The sequence below is a fragment of the Rhinoraja longicauda genome, chromosome 29 (assembly GCF_053455715.1).
Source record: "Rhinoraja longicauda isolate Sanriku21f chromosome 29, sRhiLon1.1, whole genome shotgun sequence".
In the NCBI taxonomy this organism is placed as follows: domain Eukaryota; kingdom Metazoa; phylum Chordata; class Chondrichthyes; order Rajiformes; family Arhynchobatidae; genus Rhinoraja; species Rhinoraja longicauda.
In genome coordinates, this window is record NC_135981.1 from 18,742,913 (window position 1) to 18,764,501 (window position 21,589).

Below are 21,589 nucleotides of genomic sequence, written 5' to 3' on the forward strand. Positions count from 1 at the left end.
GGGGTGTGGGGGGGAGTAGGGGAGGGGGGAGTGGGGAGTGGGGGGAACAGGTGGGGAGGGGGAGGAGGGATGGGAGGGGTGAGTGGGGATGGGGACAGTGGAGGGGGAATAGAGGTGGGGGGCAGGGGAGAGGGGGAGGAGGGGGAGTGGGGGTGGGGTAGGGGGATGGAGTGGGTGAGAGGAGGGGGGGATAAGGGGGATTGAATGGATGAGTGGGAGGGTGAGGGTGCTTGACCAATACAGGAGAGGCTTTGGGTCCACGGCTCGCTCTGGCTGCAGCGCTGGTGGGTGAGGGAGGGGATGAATAAGGGGGGTTCAGGGGGATGGAGCGAATTAGTGGGGGGGGAGGAGAGGTGGGGGGGGATAAGGGGGGTTGAGGTGGGATGGAGTAGGGGGGAAGGGGGAGGAGAGGGTGCTGGACCAATGCAGGTTTGCGGCCAATGAGGAGGAGGGGGCTGCTGCGCCCACAAGCTACCGCTAACTCTAATAGATGCACACCCCCCCCGCCGGGAGGACCGATGCCCGTCCCTGCGTGCTCCGTGCCTGACCTTCCTCCCGTGGTGCAGCGCAGCGGCAAAGGGTCCAAGAAGATGGCCATCGCCGCTGTGCTACAGGAGAGGCTTTGGGTCTACGGCCTACTCTGGCTGCAGCACTGGCGGCACAGGGCCGAGGTGAGTGGCTCCCTCTCCCCTTCCCTGTCCCCCCTCGCATGCCCACGGCCACGGCCGCGGGGGACACTCCCCGCCCGGCAACGGGCTTCGTCAGTTGGAGAGGGTTGCCAGGCATGCAGGCATGCAGGATTGTCAGTTAGGGGAGGGTTGTCCCAGGAGAGGTCCACAGGAGAGATTTGGACCCAACGAGTCCACCTTAGTCTGGTATCCAATAAATCTGAAGTGCTGGAGTAACTCAACATCTGTGGAAGGAATGAATAGTTGATATTTTGGGTCAGGACCCTTCTTCAGTCCTGAAACATCTCCTCTCCATTCTCTCCACAGCTTCTGCCTGAGCGCTGTGTCCCTCCGGCATTGTGTGTTTTTCTTCAGTTTCCAGCATCTACAGTTCCTTGTGTCTTCAATAAATCTAACTGCTGAGACAAATTAATCTTTATACACTATTCTGACAGGTATCCCAGAATGGTAGGATACATTCATGTTGCAAATGCTCATATTTTATATGTCACAGATAAGTTGCTTATAATGTTTGCCCGCAACGATGGGACAGGCAGTGAATTGTTTAGGATTTTCCCCCACTATTTACATTTGCCTCCCTGTGCTCCTGCCACAGTGTTGGGGCTCTCAATGTCAACATTGACTCTCAATCACTATTTAGAGTCAAGTCCGATACTGAGCCAATTTGAAGAGTTCATTAACATTGAAAAATACTTTCAAACTGAAAAATACTGGAAAACCTTTGCAAAACAATACACCAAATGCATAACTCTTCACAATACTTTGGGAGAAGAGCTTGTGGCCTAATGAGGCAACGCAGGTGGATGATTGGTGGATTTTCCATATATTAATCTACTGCAGAACTCCAGAACCACTCTTATGCCAGTCACAAGACACAGTTCAGCTTTTTTAATCTCATCATATTTTTTCCTAAATCACTCCTCAATTCCACGCAGCAGAAAAAAAAATCTTTATAAACACTAAATGACAAGCCTCAACACAAAATCGTTCTTCTTGATACGAGGTATGAGTCATTCTTAGTCACAGTGCTTGACATTTCAGACAACGTCCGTCATTTTATAAATGTTTGCTCTCTGCAGCAGCTTCAAGGTGAAATTATTTGTAAATGCAGCCCCAAAATAATTGAGCTGAACAGTGTGAGCTAAAAGATAAAGGTGGGAAGAGGGAGGTAGACAAAATCTGTTTATCTATATTCTTACACATTAGTGGATACTTCACCTGTTAAAATATTAATAAATTACCAATATACCACCTGACACAATCTCTACCAAATATATAATTTGTTTAAATTAAAAATAGCTGAAATCCACATATTTGAAGAGTAACTAAAAACAATTTTGACTGAAAGTTGTACAATATTCAAAAAGGACACAGAAAATTACTCAGCTACCCTTAAATTTTGCTATATTTTTAGTGTTTTCTGAAAAAAATCCAAATTTGTGTGATGTGCACAACCATGTAAATCAAACTGCAGAGGTGGAGCAGCAATACATCACATGAATATTAAATATCTACCTTTGTATATTGGTGAGCACACTCCCAAATTTATCCCAACTGGTAAAGGACCACTATGAAATAACATTAGTTCAATGTCAATCTAGATTATATTGGACACTATCCCAAAAGCGTAAAGATCACTATGAAAACTGAAAATCTACATTGATTCAATTGATACGGAATGAAGTACACTGGTGAACCAGAGTGGAGAGTTTTAGTTTTAACTGCTCACATTCTGAATATTTGAAAGGGAGAGGAATTGAATTACCTATAATAAACTACCAAAGAGCATAATCATTTAAATAATTCAGTTTACAAAAAATATTACAGATAAAGCCCATTACTGTAAAAATCCAGAGTATTTGCTATTTATAAAATCTCATGGCTTTCATTAATCTTAATGTGAATGCAGCTCATGAATACTACCACAAAATCAACAAATTACTTGCCATTGGAGTGTATTTAATGGTAAAACTTAATTTATGTAATACAAGCCCCAAACTCATATTTACTGCCTGCAGATTTTAATGTAACAGCTTATAAAAAGGCTAGTTATATGTTTGGAAATAACTGGTTTAAAGATTTAATGGTAGGTACAAGCTATTACCTCAGCATGAATATTGGGTACAGAACCGGTTGTTCCGTTCTCTGCAGGAATATTGTTTGAATTGTTCGGAGAGCTAGGGCCAGACCCAGGAGCACTGTTACAGACTGAGGAAACTGAAACAATCAAAACAAAGAAACTAGCATCAAGGAAACAGCAGTTTCATCAGACTCTAGCTAAATGCTCAAGAACAAAAAAGCATAGTTTAATCCCCATTACTCAACACATGCAATATTTAGACATTATTTCAAGGGACAATTTGCTGTTTTTCAATGGAAGGTGTGATACCTTCCATTCACCACTGAGTCAGGATTATCCACTTCTGCACTTTCCCCAACCATTTACATTCATGCGTGGAAAATTCCACATAAGCCAGCAAAGGCAGAAAATTCCATATACAGAATAATAGCATAACTGTTTTTGCAAGAATATATGAAGCCATAAATGGTTTTCTTGGTTTTACCTAAAATAAGCATAGCATTAAAAAAAAAGTGGCAACACGGCAGGTAGAACCTCTTTAAATGTTCTCATAGGCGATAATTTAAAGCATTTGCAGAGCATGATATCTAGAGCCTGCCTGAAAACTTCTTTGAGGTGCGAAGAAACATTACGGTGGAGCATCTCCCTTTACAGGACATTGGATGGAAAATATGGAAAAATCTTCCATCGCCTAGTTAAATCCTTGAGATAGAACTTCGTCATTGCATGGCTACTCTATCATGTTGATTATGGGAAGCAAGTCTGCAATTAGTTGCAATGAGACTGCACCAACATCCACAGGATGATTCTACAGGGAAGCATGACAACTGGCATTAGTGGAACATTCTGGCAATTACTGAACCTTGCTCAAGGCTCACATCATCAAAAATAAAACTCATGTTTTACCAATAAAAGTCAATGATGATACTTTTCTCTATAAAAACAAAGGGCATGATCTTAGAACAGTATCTATGATGAGATATTAAATAACTGAAAATAAATGCTGTCTTTGTTAATTATTCACTATTTAGTACTTAGCATACACCTTTTTACCAAAAAATATTACGGTTGTACTCGACATCAACTGCACCTCAAACATGTTGATCTTAAAGCTGAACAGAGATTAGTCTTCACGGAACCCACCCTGGATTTGTGGTAGAATTTAGAAGCTTTGTAAAATTGAAATGATGTGGGGAATATGTCATAGTTTTTCTAGCATTTTCTATCAGCACATCCCTTATATTATTGCTAGGCATGGTTTACATATAAAGATCTAAAAAAGAAGGCTGGTTTAGTAAAGATGAAATCATTTCTGCACTGTTGTGTATACCCTTTTTAACAAAAGAAGGAAAGCAGTGTTCTGGTTCTATGGAGCATGATTTGACTTTATGGCTGTCTTTATTTCTTCTAGCCCCATACATATATTCATGAGAAATTCATCTCTCAGTTTTTGAAAGGTGGAAGACCAATGGAAGAATGAAAGTCAGGACTCGTCAGGCAAGGAAGACTAGTGAACTCAGCGAAGCTAATGGGAATGTCTTGGGGATCGTGGCATTACTGCAAAGATGGTGGACGTTCTCCCCTTCCTCATTCCCCATCTCTCACAACTAAACCCCTTTCTGCCCCTACCTCTCTCACTCTCTCTATCCCTCGCTCTCTTATCCTCTCTCTTTTCCTGGGTACCTCCCTTCTATCTCACCCTCTCCACCCCTCCTCCTGCCTCTCGCTCTCCACTCCCTCTAACGTCTGTTTCCATACCTTCCATACTCTCTATCGGCACCTCCCCACTCACCTTCTCGCACCTCTATCGCTCTTCATGACTTCCCATCTTTATACCACCTTCACTCTCTATCTTTCTCTGTCTATCATCCCTACTGTCCTTCCTCTCGATCTCTCACTCTGTCCCCTTTGCATATGTTATGCCCCCCTTCTCTCCAATACCTTCCCCATTTTCGTGCCCGATTCCTCTCTCTCTCCTCTCTGTTTCCCTTCCCGCCCTCTGTTAACCCTTTGTTGACCACCTATCTCCAATCCTCACTCTCTTTCTCCCTCATTCTCTGCATGAAGTTAGATAGATAGATAACTGGACCTGATTAGGTCTATCCATGAACACATTGGAAATCTGGAAGAAATTGTGGCAGCCCTGGCTGCTATTTATGTACATATAACATATATATATATATATGTTTAGAGAGAGAGAGAGGGATTATATATACATCATTGTTAGCCACAGGTGAGGGCCGGAAGACTGGAGGGTGGATAATGTTATGCCTCAATTTAAGAAAGGCTGTAAAGAAAAACATGGGAATGATAGACCAGTAAGTCTGACACCTGTAGCTGGTAGGTTACTGGAAGGGATTCTTGAATAAGATAGATGTATTTAGAAAGACAGGGGTTGATTAGAAATAGTCAGCATGATTTTGTGTAAGGGAGGTTATCACAAATTTGATTAGAGGTAGATGTGGGCAGGTTGATAGATGTTGTCTATATGGGCTTCACCAAGATCTTTGAAAAGGTTATGCATTGAAGGTTACTCCGAAAGGTTCGATCACATGGGATCTTGGGAGAGATAACTAATTGGATACATAATTGGCTTGATGACTGGCAGCAGAGGGTAATGTGGAAGGATGTTTTATGGATTGGAGTTTCATGACTAGTAATGTGCCTCAGGGGTTGGTGGTGAGCCCACTGTTTGTCGTCTATATCACTGATTTGGGAGAGGATGTACAAGGCATGGGTAGTAAATTTGTAGATGATACTAAAGTAGGCGGTAGTGTAGGTAGACAGTGAAGGTTATCAGGAAATGCAGCAGGATCATGATCAGCTGGGTAAATGGGTTGAGAATGACAAAGGAGTTTAATTCAGATTACTGCGAGATGTTGCAATGTTGCATTTTGTGATGTGAAATCAGGGCAGGACTTTCATAGTAAATGGTGGGAGCAAGTGCAAGTACATAGTTCCTGAAAGTTGTGCCACAGGTGAACAGGGCAGTGAAGGAAGCTTTTGGCATGCTGTAAAGGCACTGAGTATAGAATGTAGGAGCTGATATTGCAGTTAAACAAGATGTTGGTGAGGCTGCACATGGAGTATTGTGTTCGTTTTTGGCCACCCAGATGCCATCAAGCTGGAAAAAGTGGAACAAAAGATTTATGAGGATGTAACCAGGACTCAAGGGACCGAGTTGGGTTTATTGGCTGGGATTTTAATTTCTGGAATGTTGGAGACTGAGGAGTTATCTTTTTGAGGTATGTACAATTATAAATGGTATAGATAGGATGAATGCACACATCCTTTATCTCACAGCTGTGGAATCAAGAACGAGAGGGCGCAGATTTCAGTGAGAGGGAAAAGATTTAGCAGGAACCTGAGGGGCAGCTTTTTCACAAAGTGGGTGGTAGGTACGTGGAATGAGCTGCAAAATGTCGGGAGATACTATAACAACGTGTAAAAGACACTTGGATAGGTATGAATACAAAAGGTTTATAGGATGTGGATCAAATGCGGGCAAATGAGACCAGCAAGATAGGCATCCTGGTTGGCATAAACAAATTGGCTGAAAGACCTGTTTCCATGCTTTATGACTCTGAAAGGACAAGCTAATACACCTCTGGTAGATGATTAGTGGCTTGAAAGCTCCATTCCAAATCACATATTCCTGCTGCCAGACATGAAACACTCATTCCTGACCCATCAATGCACTGGAAACATCTGAATCACAGTGCTTCATGTTTCTAATGGTACCAGTGTTCAAGAAGGAAAAAAGGTGGCATCAGCTGCAAAAGTTCAATTAACTAGAGCTCCAAAGATAACTACCATATTTTGAAATAGCACAATATCAATCTGTTAATGACCACAGTGAATTGTCCTGAATGAATCTAGAACAGGAAGCCAGATGCAGTGTTGTGGCATATGTTGCAAAGCCACTTGGTGTTAATACCTATCACAAAATTGGCAGAGGAAATAACAAATGGCAGTTCTAGCTTCAATGCTGCCTCGGTTATTTTTACGGATTCTGAAATTCTAATTCCTGGGGATTGTAAAGAAAGTAAATCTCATGGGCAACTCTTAAAACCCCCTCATCCTGCACAGTGCCCAAATGTGGGGAGTCAGGTCTGGGCTGTTCCCCTGGTGGCCAGTCTTAGCAAATGTTGCTCAGAGATTCACGTATCTTCGGATTTTTCAGTGGATGCTAAAGCTCTATTCTCTTATTGTGCCATTTCTATTACAGTGCATCTCTTTAAATTTCACCAGGTTCCCATATAGATTCCCATTTGTGTGGTCCAAACACTCGTTTGAATCTGCACCTATTGCTGAGAGTAATAATGGTAAAAGAGCAACTAATTGTGTACAATTTGGAACTAATTTAGATAGCCTGATTGTATTCAAGTTGTGTTTTATGAACACATCAAGAGTGGAAGGGAATCTACAACATTAAGATTAAAACACAGATGCTCCACAATACACCAAGTACCATTTATCCAGCAGCATTTTTATAACCTCAGTACCCCAGAATTGGAACATTATCTAATCTAGATTTCAATTCTATTTTATTTGATTGTCCCAATGAAATGGATACATGTAATTTTTTTTACCTTTTGCAGACATAGAAAGAATGTGGATTTTCCATCACGTTAAAAATCTTTTATTCAATACCATTTAAAGAAATGATTCTCCATACTTTGCACAGAATTCCAGGAATTGGGTATGTGTGGTTCCCAAGCTCCACCAATTCTACACATTGTGATTAGCTGAGTAATAGAGACTAGGAATGTCCCGTCTTTGGTTTCATCATCTTTGGACTAGGGAGAAATAAATCATTGAGATTATCACTCCTGCTCACAGCTGGGACCTCTTTTAGAAGTGTGTTTCCGCAGACTTCTAGTTAGCACAACATCGAGCCTTTGTTTAACGTGTCTGGGCGGCACAGTGATGCCTCACAGGCTCCATTGACAGGTTCAATCCCCGACCATGAAAACTTTGTATGTGGAGTTTGCATATTCTCTCTATGACTCCAAGGGTTTCCCTAGGTGTTCAAGTTTCTTCCTACATCTCTAATATATGCTGACTAGTAAGTTATTGACTTCTGTATATTACCCATTGTGTAGGGTGTTTGTGGGAGAATTATGGGGAGTTAATGAGTACACAAGAATATATTGCATGGAAATAAAAAAAGCGAAGCAGCCACATGCTCACAGGTCACACACATGAATATTGATTTCACAGGTGAGGCACTGGAGAGCAATCTACACGCATGGAACCCTACAGATAAATGATATTTTAAATTGGGAGGGGAAATATTAGTAAAATTACAAGAGTAATGCGAGTAGCAAATTGAATATACAGAAGCAAAAAAGCTATTGTCACATGTTTCATTCCCAGATTACATAGTTATACATTATGCTTAGCACACTGTTGTTTCTGCAACCTTACCTGTAATTTCTATAGCTCTCTTCTTAAATGTGCTAATTATTGTGCCATCTTTCCTCCTCAATAATGGGCTGCTTCTCCTTTCAGCCACTTTCTGTTTTAATCTGGAACGCACCTTCAAATTAGGTTCGGAAGCTGTATATATTACATGAAGGGGAAAAAAAAATTAAGCTTTAGATTTGTTGATTTTTGATCTGGCTTGAATAACAAGTGTTAAAAATTTAACATTAATTAAGTAAATCGATGCAGGGAAAGGTGTGGCTCTATTATTTTTAATGTTATCTCCTGATTGAGCTTCCTCGTTCTATCCTCTCTAATCTTGATATTATTCTAAATTCTGCTGCAACTGCGCTGACTTGAGTGGTCTCATTTATCCACACCCATCAATACTCCCGAAGATGCACCTTGATATTAAAGGTTTCTTATTTTCAAATCCATCTAATTTGTCCATCTCTATCTCTGTAACTGTTTCCGGTTTTGACATTTAAAAACAAACTGTTCTTCCAATTCTGGGCTCTTGAACATCCCAAGTTAAATCATTTCACCAATTGCAGGAGTTCCAAACTCTAAGCATTTCTTCTCCGTTTCTACATCTCTCTTTCCTCCTGAAAAAAAGACCTTTGAAAGCTTTGGTCATCTGCTCTAATATATCCTTACATGGCCATTTTTGTTAGATGCCGTTGAAATGTTTTTGACCAATTTGCTAAACTGAAAGCATCTGATTTTAAAAATATATATTTATTGGAATGACTGCAGATCAATGTCCCAAATATATTGTCATGAGTTATAAGTTCTTGTTACTGGTCAACACAGATTTTTAAATATGTAGCTTATTATATCTTGAACCTGCTCTTTTAAAACCAAGCACTTGTTAAAAACTAACAACCCTTGAAAGAAAACAATTACAAATTTGTCACAAGATTGTGATCAATTTTAGATTTAATTCACTATTTAAAAATCACAAACTTGGAAATGTGATGTAAAGTACTGACGTGTCATTTTCACTGATGCATGTTATTCACACTGATGCAATACCGAAAACAAAACAGAAAAAAACCACACAAAACAACAAAATGCACATGGGAAAAACCTAATCTCCAGTGTCATTGACATGTGTTTCTCAGCAGTGAATTAGTTAAGCAGTGAAATTCATATATCCATTCTTGCGTACATCAGTAGCCCTCAGTTTCTTTTAATTGTGAATCATCTCTCCTGAAATATGAGTTGAGAACTCAAACAGTGCGGTTAAAATTAATATTTCACGGCATTATTTGCTAACATTTGACCTACGTTTGAAACGTAAATGTTAATGGGGCTAGTTGGGTATAGATTCTGTTCAATGTTGACCCCCAGGATGTTGATCCTTTAGGACTGAATACCAGTCAAACCATTAAATGTGAAGAGTTAGTGGTCAGTCCTTCTATTGATGGAGATGGCCATCACATGATATCTCAATGTCTCTCTACCCCCCACCAGAAAGTGATAAAATAAGAATAAATTACTCTCCAATCCATTCAAAGTAATTAATAAAAGTAAGTAACTATTTTGTTTTGCAATAATTCCTGTATTTTCTTGCCAGAAGTAAAAAGCGTTGAAAGCAAAAATTGTCATGGCCTGAAAATAAAACGTTTAAGTAGAAATCTTTACACCAATGAATTTTAACTTAAAACCAACCATAAATCAATGATTTTAAATTTCAGGATTAAACTAGAAAATCTATTCTATTTTCCAGGGCAGGGTGTCTATAGTTTCCCTCGAATCAGACTGTAACAGAACCTAGAATCCAATCAGTGATAGAATATAATGATAGAATGATAGAATATAAAATATTGATAGTCCCAGTCACGACTGTATCACAAGAATCCCCATGTAACACATACCACTGAAAGATATTTGAATGATAACTGTGATGCTAATTATAGGAAATTGAATTGAAAGGCACATCATGGAAACAGGCCCTTCGGCCAACTAAGTCCACACTGACCATCGATCACCAGTTCACACAAGTTCTACGTTCTCCCACTTTCGCATTCACTCCCTACACAATAGGACAATTTACAGAGTCCAATAACAACACATGTCTTTGGAATGTGGGAGGAAGCCACGTGGTCACAGGGAGAACTTGCAAACTCTACAGAGACAGCACTAGAGGTCCAGATCGAACCTGGATCTCTGGCCCTGTGAGGCTGTAGTTGTACCAGCTGCTCCGCCTGAATTTTTTTAGGAAAAAAAATCCTATTAAGGAAATGCAAATGGGGAAATAAGAATATTATTGTTCTTTGATAAGGGTGACAATATGTACTGTCAGTCAATTGCTGTAAGAAAATGCAGATGTTGGAAATCCAAAGCAAAAACAATAAATGTTGGAAGCACTCAGCAGCTTCAATGGGATAGGAAGAATTGTAATCAATTTGTGTGGGATTTAATGTTTTCAAAGTTAATCTTAATTGCAAACACAGCTTTATATATCTACAAGTATATATCTTCCCTCACTACTTCGCACTGAACATTATCCCCATTACTTTAGTGAAATGGTATTTATTATTCTGGGGCGAGTGTTTTAAAAATAATTGTCATTAAATGCTGACTACTTACCAGTTTTTCGGAGTGGAAAGTCATCTTTACCATCACATGATCCCAGCAAAGGGACTTTGTAGGTGGGAGGTGTTGTACTCTGGGGTGGGGAGCTCTGGTCCAGTGATGCATGATGGGCTCCCCTGATCGAAACAATAGAAAAGTACATTGTAACAGCACACTTCCAACTGTACACTTCATTGTGTACTTGGAGAGGATAAAGGGTATAATACTTAAATGCAACTTCGACTTTGCAATTACTCCTTAGAAACAAAATTACCGAATGAAGTTGAATGCAAATTATATACTTGATCAGTTTGGCTCAACCAGCCAGAAACATGGTGAATTTGTTTGCTTCGACATTTAATTAAATTATGAGTGTTTTTGTCACCGTTAGTCTGGGTAAAGGATATGGGACACGGTAATATAGCAGTTAAATTACTGGATTACTACCCAGAGGCCTAGATTACCATCTAGAGACAGGATTATCATAAACTAGGACATTTAAATTCATGTAATTAAATAAATCTGGAATTCAAAAGCCAGTTTCAGTGATTGCGACAATAAAACTACTGGATTGTTGATGAATTTCATTTGTTTCACTCGTGTCCTTTAGAACAAGAAGCCTACCAGCCTTCCTCAGATCATAATGTGACAGAGAACCCACGGTAATGTTCCTGACATGAAACCACCCACAGATATCACCTCCCAATTCAGGGGGCAGTTGGGGAGAGATTCTAAATGCTGGTTGAGTTATTATACCCAATTCCTGCAAAGGGATAAGTAAATACCAGCTCCTCAACATCTGTTACTATCTTAAACCTGTTGCAACTTAACTTAATTTTGGAATTTAATTTAAAATAATTTTTCAGAGGCATCATTATATAACCCCCTCTCAGCATGCAAAGCTCAGTTTTCCCTTGCCCTTTCCTCTGATATAGACTTCTGTGACTAGGGCTCAGCCCTGTCACTCTTTCCTGCATCATTGCCAGCAATGCCTCAAATAAGTCTCATTGACCCACAATGGATAAGCACTAAAGCTGTGATTTGATCAGAGCATGATTCTTACTGACTGACATAATATTCAGCTATCTGCTTCAATAGTTGAATGTGCTAAATATCTTGTCACTATAACTTGAGTCTATTAACAATGTGCAAGCAGACAAACATCTAATTAACTTCCCCTGTACGAGACTGATAGCAGAGAATTCTTTATTCTCTTCCTGAATGTCCATCTAATAGCTGTGTCATATCTTTTAAATTCTCTCTACTTGGAAAGTTCTAAGTCTTTATTTTTAAAAGCACGACTCTTAAGATGTTGTATATGTAGCAGCTCATGTTTCAAATGTATCATGAACTATGAAATTCTGATTGAAAACATGTTTGATACTTTTCCCCCTAGCAATCAGATCCCTACATCGAGAAAGGTGAGCGTACATCGCATTTAAAGACAACAATGTTGTAATAGATCATGCCACAGAATCTTGTGTTATGCTCCCTGTCAAGACAAACTGGTCACTGAGGAGTCATTTAGGAATGCAATCCAAATCAGATCATCAATGTTTTTCCAAATATCATTTTAATTGAATAGATTCTGCGGTGGTCTTGTTCAACATGTGGTCCATTTCATTGATTATCTGCCCAATCAGAGAACAGTAGTTGTAGTTATATTACTAGACCACCAGCTGTGGTTCTGAACCATTGATTCTGAGACAAATTTGAATCTCGGTTGGGGAATTTAAATTCAAATAATTAAATAAATAGAAAATTGATAAATGCTCATAAATATGATTTTTTTGGTGTAAAAATCTATCGTGTCCGCTATAATCATCCAGTTTAATTTGGATACAAAAATATTCTGCTGCAACGAGCAGGGAAAACGTTTTAAAACGTCTTTATGCTGTAAAGATTTAGGCGTGGCAACAAAATGGCGAACTTGAGAGATATGAAAGGTAAATTATATAGATTCAAACTAAACACAGTGGGAATTAGGGAATAAATTTAGTTTTTAAGTTGTTTTAATTTGAAGAGCAATCAACATTTACAAAATAAATTCCAGATCTAACAGTGGAGGCAGATCCCAATATCTACAGAAATATAGACATAATAAGTTAAGCTTAATGTTGTTTTTTGTCCACATCTGGCTTATGGTCACTCATCAATGCAATAACAATATTATATTTTTCTTGAGTGAATTTTCTCCATTCCTATACTAAGAATGCAGAAATGCTATTCAGAAAGCTACAATTAGATTATAATTAGATTACCTTTTGTCATGCCACTTTCAGAAAAGTTATATTAGAATAAATAGACGATTTGAAAAGAGATTCCACTATTCTTTGAGATCTTTGTCAGGAGATATTTAAATTTAGTGGAATAACATCCTGAAGTACAAAAGCGTAATGTGTATTGGTTAACACATATAAGTTAATCATAACCTACAGTACAATATAAAAACACAGTACCAGTTTTTGGGATGCTGGGGGATGGAATGATTCAGTCCACTGGTCATAGAATCCTTTGAAGCTGTTTTACTTAATAGGAACTCCTGAAGTTTTTGTTTGACTTCTGTACTAGCTATTGCACCTGAAGAGCGGAAAGAGAACAGGCAGGTTATAACAAATACTTTAAGCAACGATTCATTGGATATCATGCCAATTTTAGAGGTCAAATTTAAATAAACAAGCATTTATGAATCTAGCAGATTATTTTTGCAGTTGCTTCACCTCTCAATCCAAATGTTTCATAATGATGAAATTAGGATCTGCATTGGTTCAGCATCTGCAACCTCTCATCTCCACTGTCACCTCCACCATTTATCACCTGCCATGCCTTCATCTCTTCCCCCACCCTCTATCTTTCCACCTAGTTCCTTTTTACTCCTTTTCTTCCAGTCTCCTATCAGCCTCTACCTAATACCCAGAGGCCGCTGTCTCCTAACTCCAGCAGGACCCCTGCACCATCTCCCTCCTGACCTGGTTTCACCTTTGCCTGCCAGCCCCTTTCTCCCATCTCTCCTCTATACTCTCAAGTCCTGATGTAGGGACCTAGCTCAAAATATTGACTGCCCTTAACCTTCAGAGATGCACCTTAACCTGCTGAGTTCTTGCTCCAGTTAGTTTTGTCCTCCACATTACAGCTTCTGCAGTCTCTTGTGTCTTTGTAGCTTGGTTGTTTAATGCTGAGTTTTATTTGTTTTTAAAAATGTTATCACTTAATAAAGCATATCAAAATTATATTGGAGAGAAAAAAAAAGCAGGGCAACGAATAATATTATTTTGAAAATATATATTTAAAAATTCTATATTAAACATTGATCTACGGTCTTCGTGCAGAAATTTAGTCAGCAAATTTTTAATGAATTATATAAAACGTGGCTACAAAGAAAAACTAGTTCACATGAAAGCACTTTTTAAAATTGCTATATTTTTGTACTGTATAAATTATGCGGTTAACCTAGTTATAGAGCAACAAAAATTAATAGTAGGTTTGTTAATGGTAATATTTATTCAAATTGTCCATTTACTTAATCAAGAAAATCAAATTCTAAACCAATTAAAAAATTGAAGAAACCAATAGTTTTCAGCAGTTACTTAGATTAATGTTACAACAAGGAAAGGTTTCGCTAACTATGATACTATGGCCCTTTGCTGAATTACAGATGCAAGCAGCAGCATTCTGAATGAAGCTGAATTTTGCTTCTTTGTGATTATTTCTTGCAACATTCAACCTTTCATGAATTAAATTTTACAAAATTTAAATCACCGCACTAAGTAGTTTTGCACAAAATGTTGCCCATACAATATTTAGTTCTCAAAAACGCAGGTGGCATTATTCCCCACTGCATGTTATTTTGTCTGCTTCATCAGGGAAGATGCAGAGAAAATGGCAGCAAGAAAAAATTAGAATGATGTATTGCAGAGCCCTCTTGTACCTCCTAGTGGTACATTGAAAAGGGTACTGCCCAAATATTAAAAGCCATACCGTTATTTAAGCTTGCGTTCTTGTTTCTATCATTATTGATGTTTTTCTGCTAGGATAATTCCTTCGGAACAATAGTGCATGACGAAGAAGACATTAATAGGGAAAGGAAACATTGATGAAAAATGTTGATTTCATATTTTTTTAAATATTTACTTTAAAAGTTATTAAATCATTTGAGGTTTGTTTCATGAAATATAGGAGAATATTCTTTTTTTGATATGCCATGTGAAAGACTCAAGAGACGGCTGAGCCTCAAATCAGCTACAACATGTTTCACAGACTGCCACGTCAGTGCAACACAAATCCTAGTCTCCAAAGTAAATTCCCTCGTGCATCTGATTATAGATCTTCACCCTATAGTCTGAGAAGCTGAACTGGGGGCAGCTTTTGACTTTTTCAAAAGCTCACATTCTCAAATAGATTCCTTACTTTCCTTGCCTTTCTCTTTGTTCCGAAGCATAAGCAATTGCTGCTCCAGTCTCTGTTTCTCCAACTCTTCAAGTCTTTGCTGTTCAAGCTTGCGTTGTTGTTCCAATTCCTGCTGACGCTTCACTGCTAGGATCTCTTGTTGTTGCTTACACAAATGAAATAGAAGTCCAAGTAAACAAAAAGCATAGTATTTTACATACTTAACATACCCATTACAAATAAGTTTTCACATCCCATTTGTACAGCGTACCATCAACTTACTTGGAATGCATTAAAACAGAATTAGAATTCATTAGTTCAATTGTAAGAAAGCATACTAAAAATACTCAGCTGTTGCCAAGAAATATTTATGTTGCACACAACACTATAATTATACAACTAGCTTATCTGACAAGATTAAGGAGGTAAATACTGTATTACTGGATGCAATCAACAGTGTAGTTTCAGCACTTACATTATTGAATTTATTTACTTTCAAAGGATGATGGCTGACCTCATTCAGTTTTTTCCTAAAATCACAGCAGCTTATTAATAATTCTCAAAAGGATTTCATTCAAAGGTCAAACTTACAAGAGCCCTAGATCCAAATTCTTAATGATGCTTAAAATGAACTATAAAATGCTGGAAGCACTCAGCAGGTCAGGCAACATCAGTGGAAGGAGAAACAGAGTAGTGTTTCTGAGATCATTCAGGAGAGTCTTGGATCTGAAACACTAACTCTATATCTCTTTCCATCACTCAGCAAGTCAGGGTGTTACCTGACTTGATGAGTGCTTCCAGCATTTCGTATTTATATCGGATTTGTAGCATTGCCATTAAAAAAAATCCTAAATGAGCCAAAATATTTTATTATTAATATTAATATTTTAGCAGACAGATTTAGTAACCAGATACGTGAAGACCAAAAACATATGTTGCTATACTTATACAGTAAACATTTTGACTGTAGGCAAAGATAAAAGTAATATTGTCTCAGTAATTAATTTTAAATCTCTAACTAGCTTAACCTTAAAAATAGATTTAAAAAATTGAGATTACTACAGAGTTTAGAGTGCATGATGAATAAAGGAGACTGAAATGTTGTACATGTTTGAAAAAGTCTTGGAAGTATTTTTGATGTTATCATTAAAAATGTGGTTATCATAAAATAAATGTAATGATCCTCAATTGACTAATTGTTCTGTGCATTAAAACATGGTAATTTTATAAGTGTAGATTAATTTATATCTTCTAAAAACAATGGTCATTTGTTAATAATGCAATAAAATATAGCACATTTAACTTTCTTTTGATAATGTGCATTTATTTGTTTAAATCTGTGAAGAGTGTAAAAATGTAACAGTGAATAATATTTAAAAATATAAAATGTATTGTGAAGACGTATCATCAAAATTGTTTCTGATGGTAATCAACTGCTGGGAAAGTAAATGAGTCAAGTATAATTTGCTCTAAAAGAGTACTGCTAATCCATAGTCTGTAATGCTAATGCTTCACAAATCTCCCAACAAATCCCAATCTCGTTGTACCCCTGTACAATGACAATAAAGATATTTTGTATTGTATTGTATTCCTTGTAACTAAGAAACGACCAATGGTAAGAGAAACCTCATCTCTGTTTAAAAATAATTCTAGAATTGATAACTAATCAGATATATATTAGCGACAGTGTTAATGTGTGGGATTTTGAGTGTTATCAAATTCTTAGTTGATATTAATGAATAAACTAAAGTGAGAATAATCAAAGTACCTTCAGGTGTTCCTGAATCTGAACCTCATGCTGCCTTGTCAGGTGTTCATGCTGTTTCTGGAACTCAGCAAATAATAGCTGCTTCTGAAACTGTTGCTGCTGCTTAAGCATCAATAGTTCATGTTGCAGCTGCTGTTCGCGATGAAGAGGGTCAACATTTGAAACTGGGATTCTTGGATCTGTCCTCAAGTCAACTGGAGTGGCAGTCTGCATAGTGACAGGCAGGGAGGATTTAACTTCAACTGCTGTGTGAAAGACAAAATAGATTTTAGAAAAAAAGGCAGCATTTTTAAAATCTCTAGATACAATGCATTTCATGAAACAATAGACATAACAAGCAGCTGGGTAGAGGTTTTATCTGATCAAAAATGCAGGTGATGATTACTAGGCCATATTCCTATCATTAATATTTTGCATCAGTTTTTCAGAAGTGCTAGAAGGTCCCATCGGGTTTGTATTTGCAACACTTAAATAAAACTCTGACATAGTCATTTGTTTCAGAGCCAAAGTAGAACAGGTTGAGACATAAGGAACTGCAGATGCTGGTTTACAACAAAAGACTCAAAGTGCTGGAGAACAAATCAAAACTGTCTGGTCTGGCATTCCGTTGTTCAACATATTTTGAATCTGCAGTTCTGGTTGTCCCATTACAGGAAGGATGTGGAAGCTTTGGAGAGGGATAAAGAGGTTTACTAGAATGCTGCTTGGATTAGAGGTGGATTCGCTACAGTTGGACAAACCTGGATTGTTTTCTCTAGAACCCCAGGATTGAGGGGAGATGAATAGAAGTGTATAAAACTGAGAGATATAGATAGGGTAGTCAGAATGTTTTTCCCAGGGTGGAAATGTTAAAGACTAGAGGTTAGGTTAGAGGAGCAAAATTTAAAGCAGGAGTGTGGGGCAAGCGTTTTTATTTTTACACAGAGGGTGGTGGGTGCCTGGAACACACTGCATGGGTGGTGGTGGAGACAGATACATTAGTGGCATCTAAGAAGGTTTTAGATAGGCACATGGATATGCAGGGAATGAATGGATATCAGGCAGATGAGACTTGTTTATCTCTGGCATCATGTTCACCACAGAAGGTTCTGTTCTGAGGTACTGCACTTTTCTACATTCTAAGTACAGATCTGTACCAATTGTAACTGAGATCTAAAATTAACTAAGATCTGTATTAATCTGGAGCTAATTAACCTACCTGTGCAACTTTTCCAAACTCATCTGACAACATATCCGATATAGATATAGGTTATGGAACAGTTCTCAGAACCTTCATGTGACCCGGGGAGATTCCATACTTAACAGGGACAGATCTCCTCACCAGAGGAAGAGGATCAGGATGCAATATCTCTGGTCCGGCTCTGGCAAAATCTAAAGGGTGCTGCACGTGAAAATTGCATCCTGAATTTTGTTATGAACTAAGTAGTCCATATATACATTGAACAGAGGGATAAGACCTCTGTTCGGGGCGGCACCGTGGCGCAGCGGTAGAGTTGCTGCCTTACAGCGAATGCAGCGCCGGAGACTCAGGTTCGATCCTAACTACGGGTGCTGTCTGTACGGAATTTGTACGTTCTCCCCGTGACCTGCGTGGGTTTTCTCCGAGATCTTCGGTTTCCTCCCACACTCCAAAGACGTACAGGTATGTAGGTTAATTGGCTGGGAAAATGTAAAAATTGTCCGTAGTGGGTGTAGGATAGTGTTAGTGTGCGGGAATCGCTGGGCGGCGCGGACCCGGTGGGCCGAAGGGCCTGTTTCTGCGCTGTATCTCTAAATCTAAATCTAAAAAGAAACCTTTTATCACTTAGTTTAAATTATACTTTTGAGGTTAAAGAAAATAATAATTATTGAACAAAATTAGTTGAACACCAGACTCGGTTATTAATTAAATGCTAAGAAATGATGCAAGGAGGATTTGAGAGATGCACAAGCTCAGGTTGTATGTTTATAGAGTTAATGTGTTGGGAAAACATATCAAGATGGTCAATGCAAAACAACAGGTGTAACCATAAGGGAGTGCTTGCTGAGTGCCAAGTTACTAATTTATAACTAATAAAGTTCCCATGAGCTTAGATATGTTTTGGAGGTTTTTGTCACAGGGTGATTCAAAAGTGTGATTCTCTGAAGGAAGGAAAACATGCGGCATAGGGATAGCTTTATGGTCCAAAGGGAGATATACAACTAAATTAAATTTTCATCTCTCAAATAAAGAGTCTCATAACATGATCTGAGAAAATCAGGGGAGTTCTCTCAGTGCCTTTATCAAGAACAGATGAGTTATGTTAATTTTAGAAGCTTGGTTAGAACACATGTAGGAGTGCAGTATATAGTTCTGCTCTCCCGAGATCTTATAAAAGGAGGGATTTGATAAGGCAGACAAAGAAATTGTTTACCCACGTGTGAGGATCTAATATTAGAAACCATAAATACAAAGGCCAATATCAGACCTCCCAACATTTGATTTTATAAATTCATAATTTTGATGTCCAAAATTCAGAATTTTACATCAAAAATCATAATATGGCGCGCAATGCAACTTTTCAGCAAAACAAAAGTATGCACGCCAAATGCTCATGTGTGAAAAACGACTATTATTTCCAACAGTCTGTAGTTCTTGGACTACATGTACAATGTACATGAGTATATTCTGCTACTTATAGAACGGTTATTGAACAGAGATACTTTTTGCAACATAAAGATTTTTTAAATTTTTTTTTTCTAATTTGCTTTTTCCTTACACATCCCAATTCTCTTGGTATTGAATAAAAGAACAATGGTCATAAAATGTATGACTAAGTTATGAAGAAAGAGTTGATATATGCGACTCGACTAGGCGGACGGAAGGATTTCATAGTGCGAGTCTGTGACCGTGCTAACAAGGATCGCAATACAATGCATCGATATTGATCATCCGAAAACAGTCAGAAATTACGATCACTCCTATACCATCTGGCACAGCGTTTCTCAACCTTTATACCCTTGCGGAACCCTTGAAATAATTTTCATGTCTCAGGGAACCCCTACATAAAAATTTGTCACGTACAGCTCCTATCCACTGACCACTAAAGGCCGTTTCACATTGGTGCCGTATAGACGTCGCTAAATATATTCTCTATGATAATTCTACTTTTCAGGTCAAAAAAAGAGGAAAAGAGCCGACGCTTGCGCGAGGCTTACAGTGGGGGTCAAAAAATTGGAAAATTTGCACACAAAATTACCAGTTTCAAGACTCTTTTAGGGCATTTCAAAGTAAAAACAGACATTACAAAATAATGTGAATATGTCTCCACTGAATACTAATAACATTTTAATTATTTAAATTAATTTAGTTATATACTCTTGCACTTAAAATTAATATTTACTCATTACAGTTCCACCACTGATTTTCTGGCACTCTTGGTTCCAGAGCTTTGCTGGTTTATCCAGCTGGCCAAGTAAGTCGGCTATGGGGATAGATATGCTGGCTGGAATTCCAGAGCCCCGGCCGCAGATTATAAATTCAACCCACCGATCGGCCGTGGAAGTCCCGACGACATCGAGATTGGCTGCCTTGCCCAGCTGAGGTGCCACATTTTCGGGGAGACTTCCAGGGCGCAGAGGATTTCTCGCGGAACCCCTAGCGACCTCTAGCGGCCGAATTGACAAATTGCAATTACCGACTGTTTTGCGGAAAAATGTGAGGCAAAATCGGAATGGCGGAAATTAAATAAGAAAGCAGAAAGTTTCCGCCAAATTCGGAAAGGTTAGGAGGGGTGCAATATAACACAAATCTAATTTTAAAATAACGGAAGTGTGGAACTTGCCACTACATGGAACACTTGGACCAAATAGCACAGATACATTTAAGAGTGAATTATCTGGACATGCTCACATTATTGGATTTGATTAAGGAAGAGGAAGCTCCAATAACCTAATGGGCTGGAGAACTTGTTTCAGTGTTGTACATTTAAAATAACATTTTGCCCCCAGCCACCAAATCAGCTGCTGTATGCAGTTAATCTACAACAATGACTTTACTTCCAAAGTACTATATATTGACTATAAAATTGCTGTATGGCAATTATTGTAATGTGCTTTACAATAATCAGAGGAGTGAAAAATGTTTCATAAATGCAAGTTTATTCTTTTTATCAAGTACCTATATTTTTGGACGTTACTGACATTGGATGGGAATTTGGCTGTGCCATCAACTCAAGGATGCTAAGAACATCGAGAAGTCAACATAACTGACTGAAAAAACAAAGTATTGGTGCATTATGGCTCACAAAGAAGAGATTCAGATTTTATGACATATGCATTAATTAGGTGTACAAAATAACTCATGAAAGTCATTAGTTATACCTTAGGATTTATGATTGGAAAGGCATCAACAATCAGCTTGGAGTAAGGTTACTTGAGGAAGTGAACGACAAGGATCCTGTTGCAGATCGGTGATAGTTTTGTGCACACATTACTGCTGTGGGTGACAGTGAGATAACCAGCAGCAGACCAGGCCAGTAAATTCAATTCTATTCCTTTAATCATCCTGTCTGCATATTTGCTAAACTTCAACAAGTATTATTGATTAATCTAATTGTCTTTTCACCAGCTCTGGGATTTGTGGACATAAAGCACGGTGGTGCAGCAGTTAGTGCTGCCGCCAGGGAGCTCCAGGAACCT

The 21,589-nt window shown here is 38.4% G+C and overlaps 1 protein-coding gene across 6 annotated transcripts in view; it reads right to left on the bottom strand.

Moving 5' to 3' along the window:
* hdac5 (histone deacetylase 5) overlaps positions 1-21,589 on the bottom strand; it is a 254,535-nt gene that overhangs the window by 87,362 nt on the left and 145,584 nt on the right. For 5 of the 6 annotated variants that reach the window (XM_078424813.1, XM_078424812.1, XM_078424811.1 and 2 more), the window contains 6 exons: positions 16,931-17,175; positions 15,184-15,328; positions 13,236-13,356; positions 10,792-10,913; positions 8,200-8,331; positions 2,794-2,906 (listed from right to left, as the gene is read on the bottom strand). In XM_078424813.1, coding sequence (XP_078280939.1) covers positions 2,794-2,906; positions 8,200-8,331; positions 10,792-10,913; positions 13,236-13,356; positions 15,184-15,328; positions 16,931-17,175 — 878 coding nt within the window. The remainder of the gene's footprint in view (positions 1-2,793; positions 2,907-8,199; positions 8,332-10,791; positions 10,914-13,235; positions 13,357-15,183; positions 15,329-16,930; positions 17,176-21,589) is intronic. The other variant, XM_078424810.1, reaches the window with a different exon arrangement.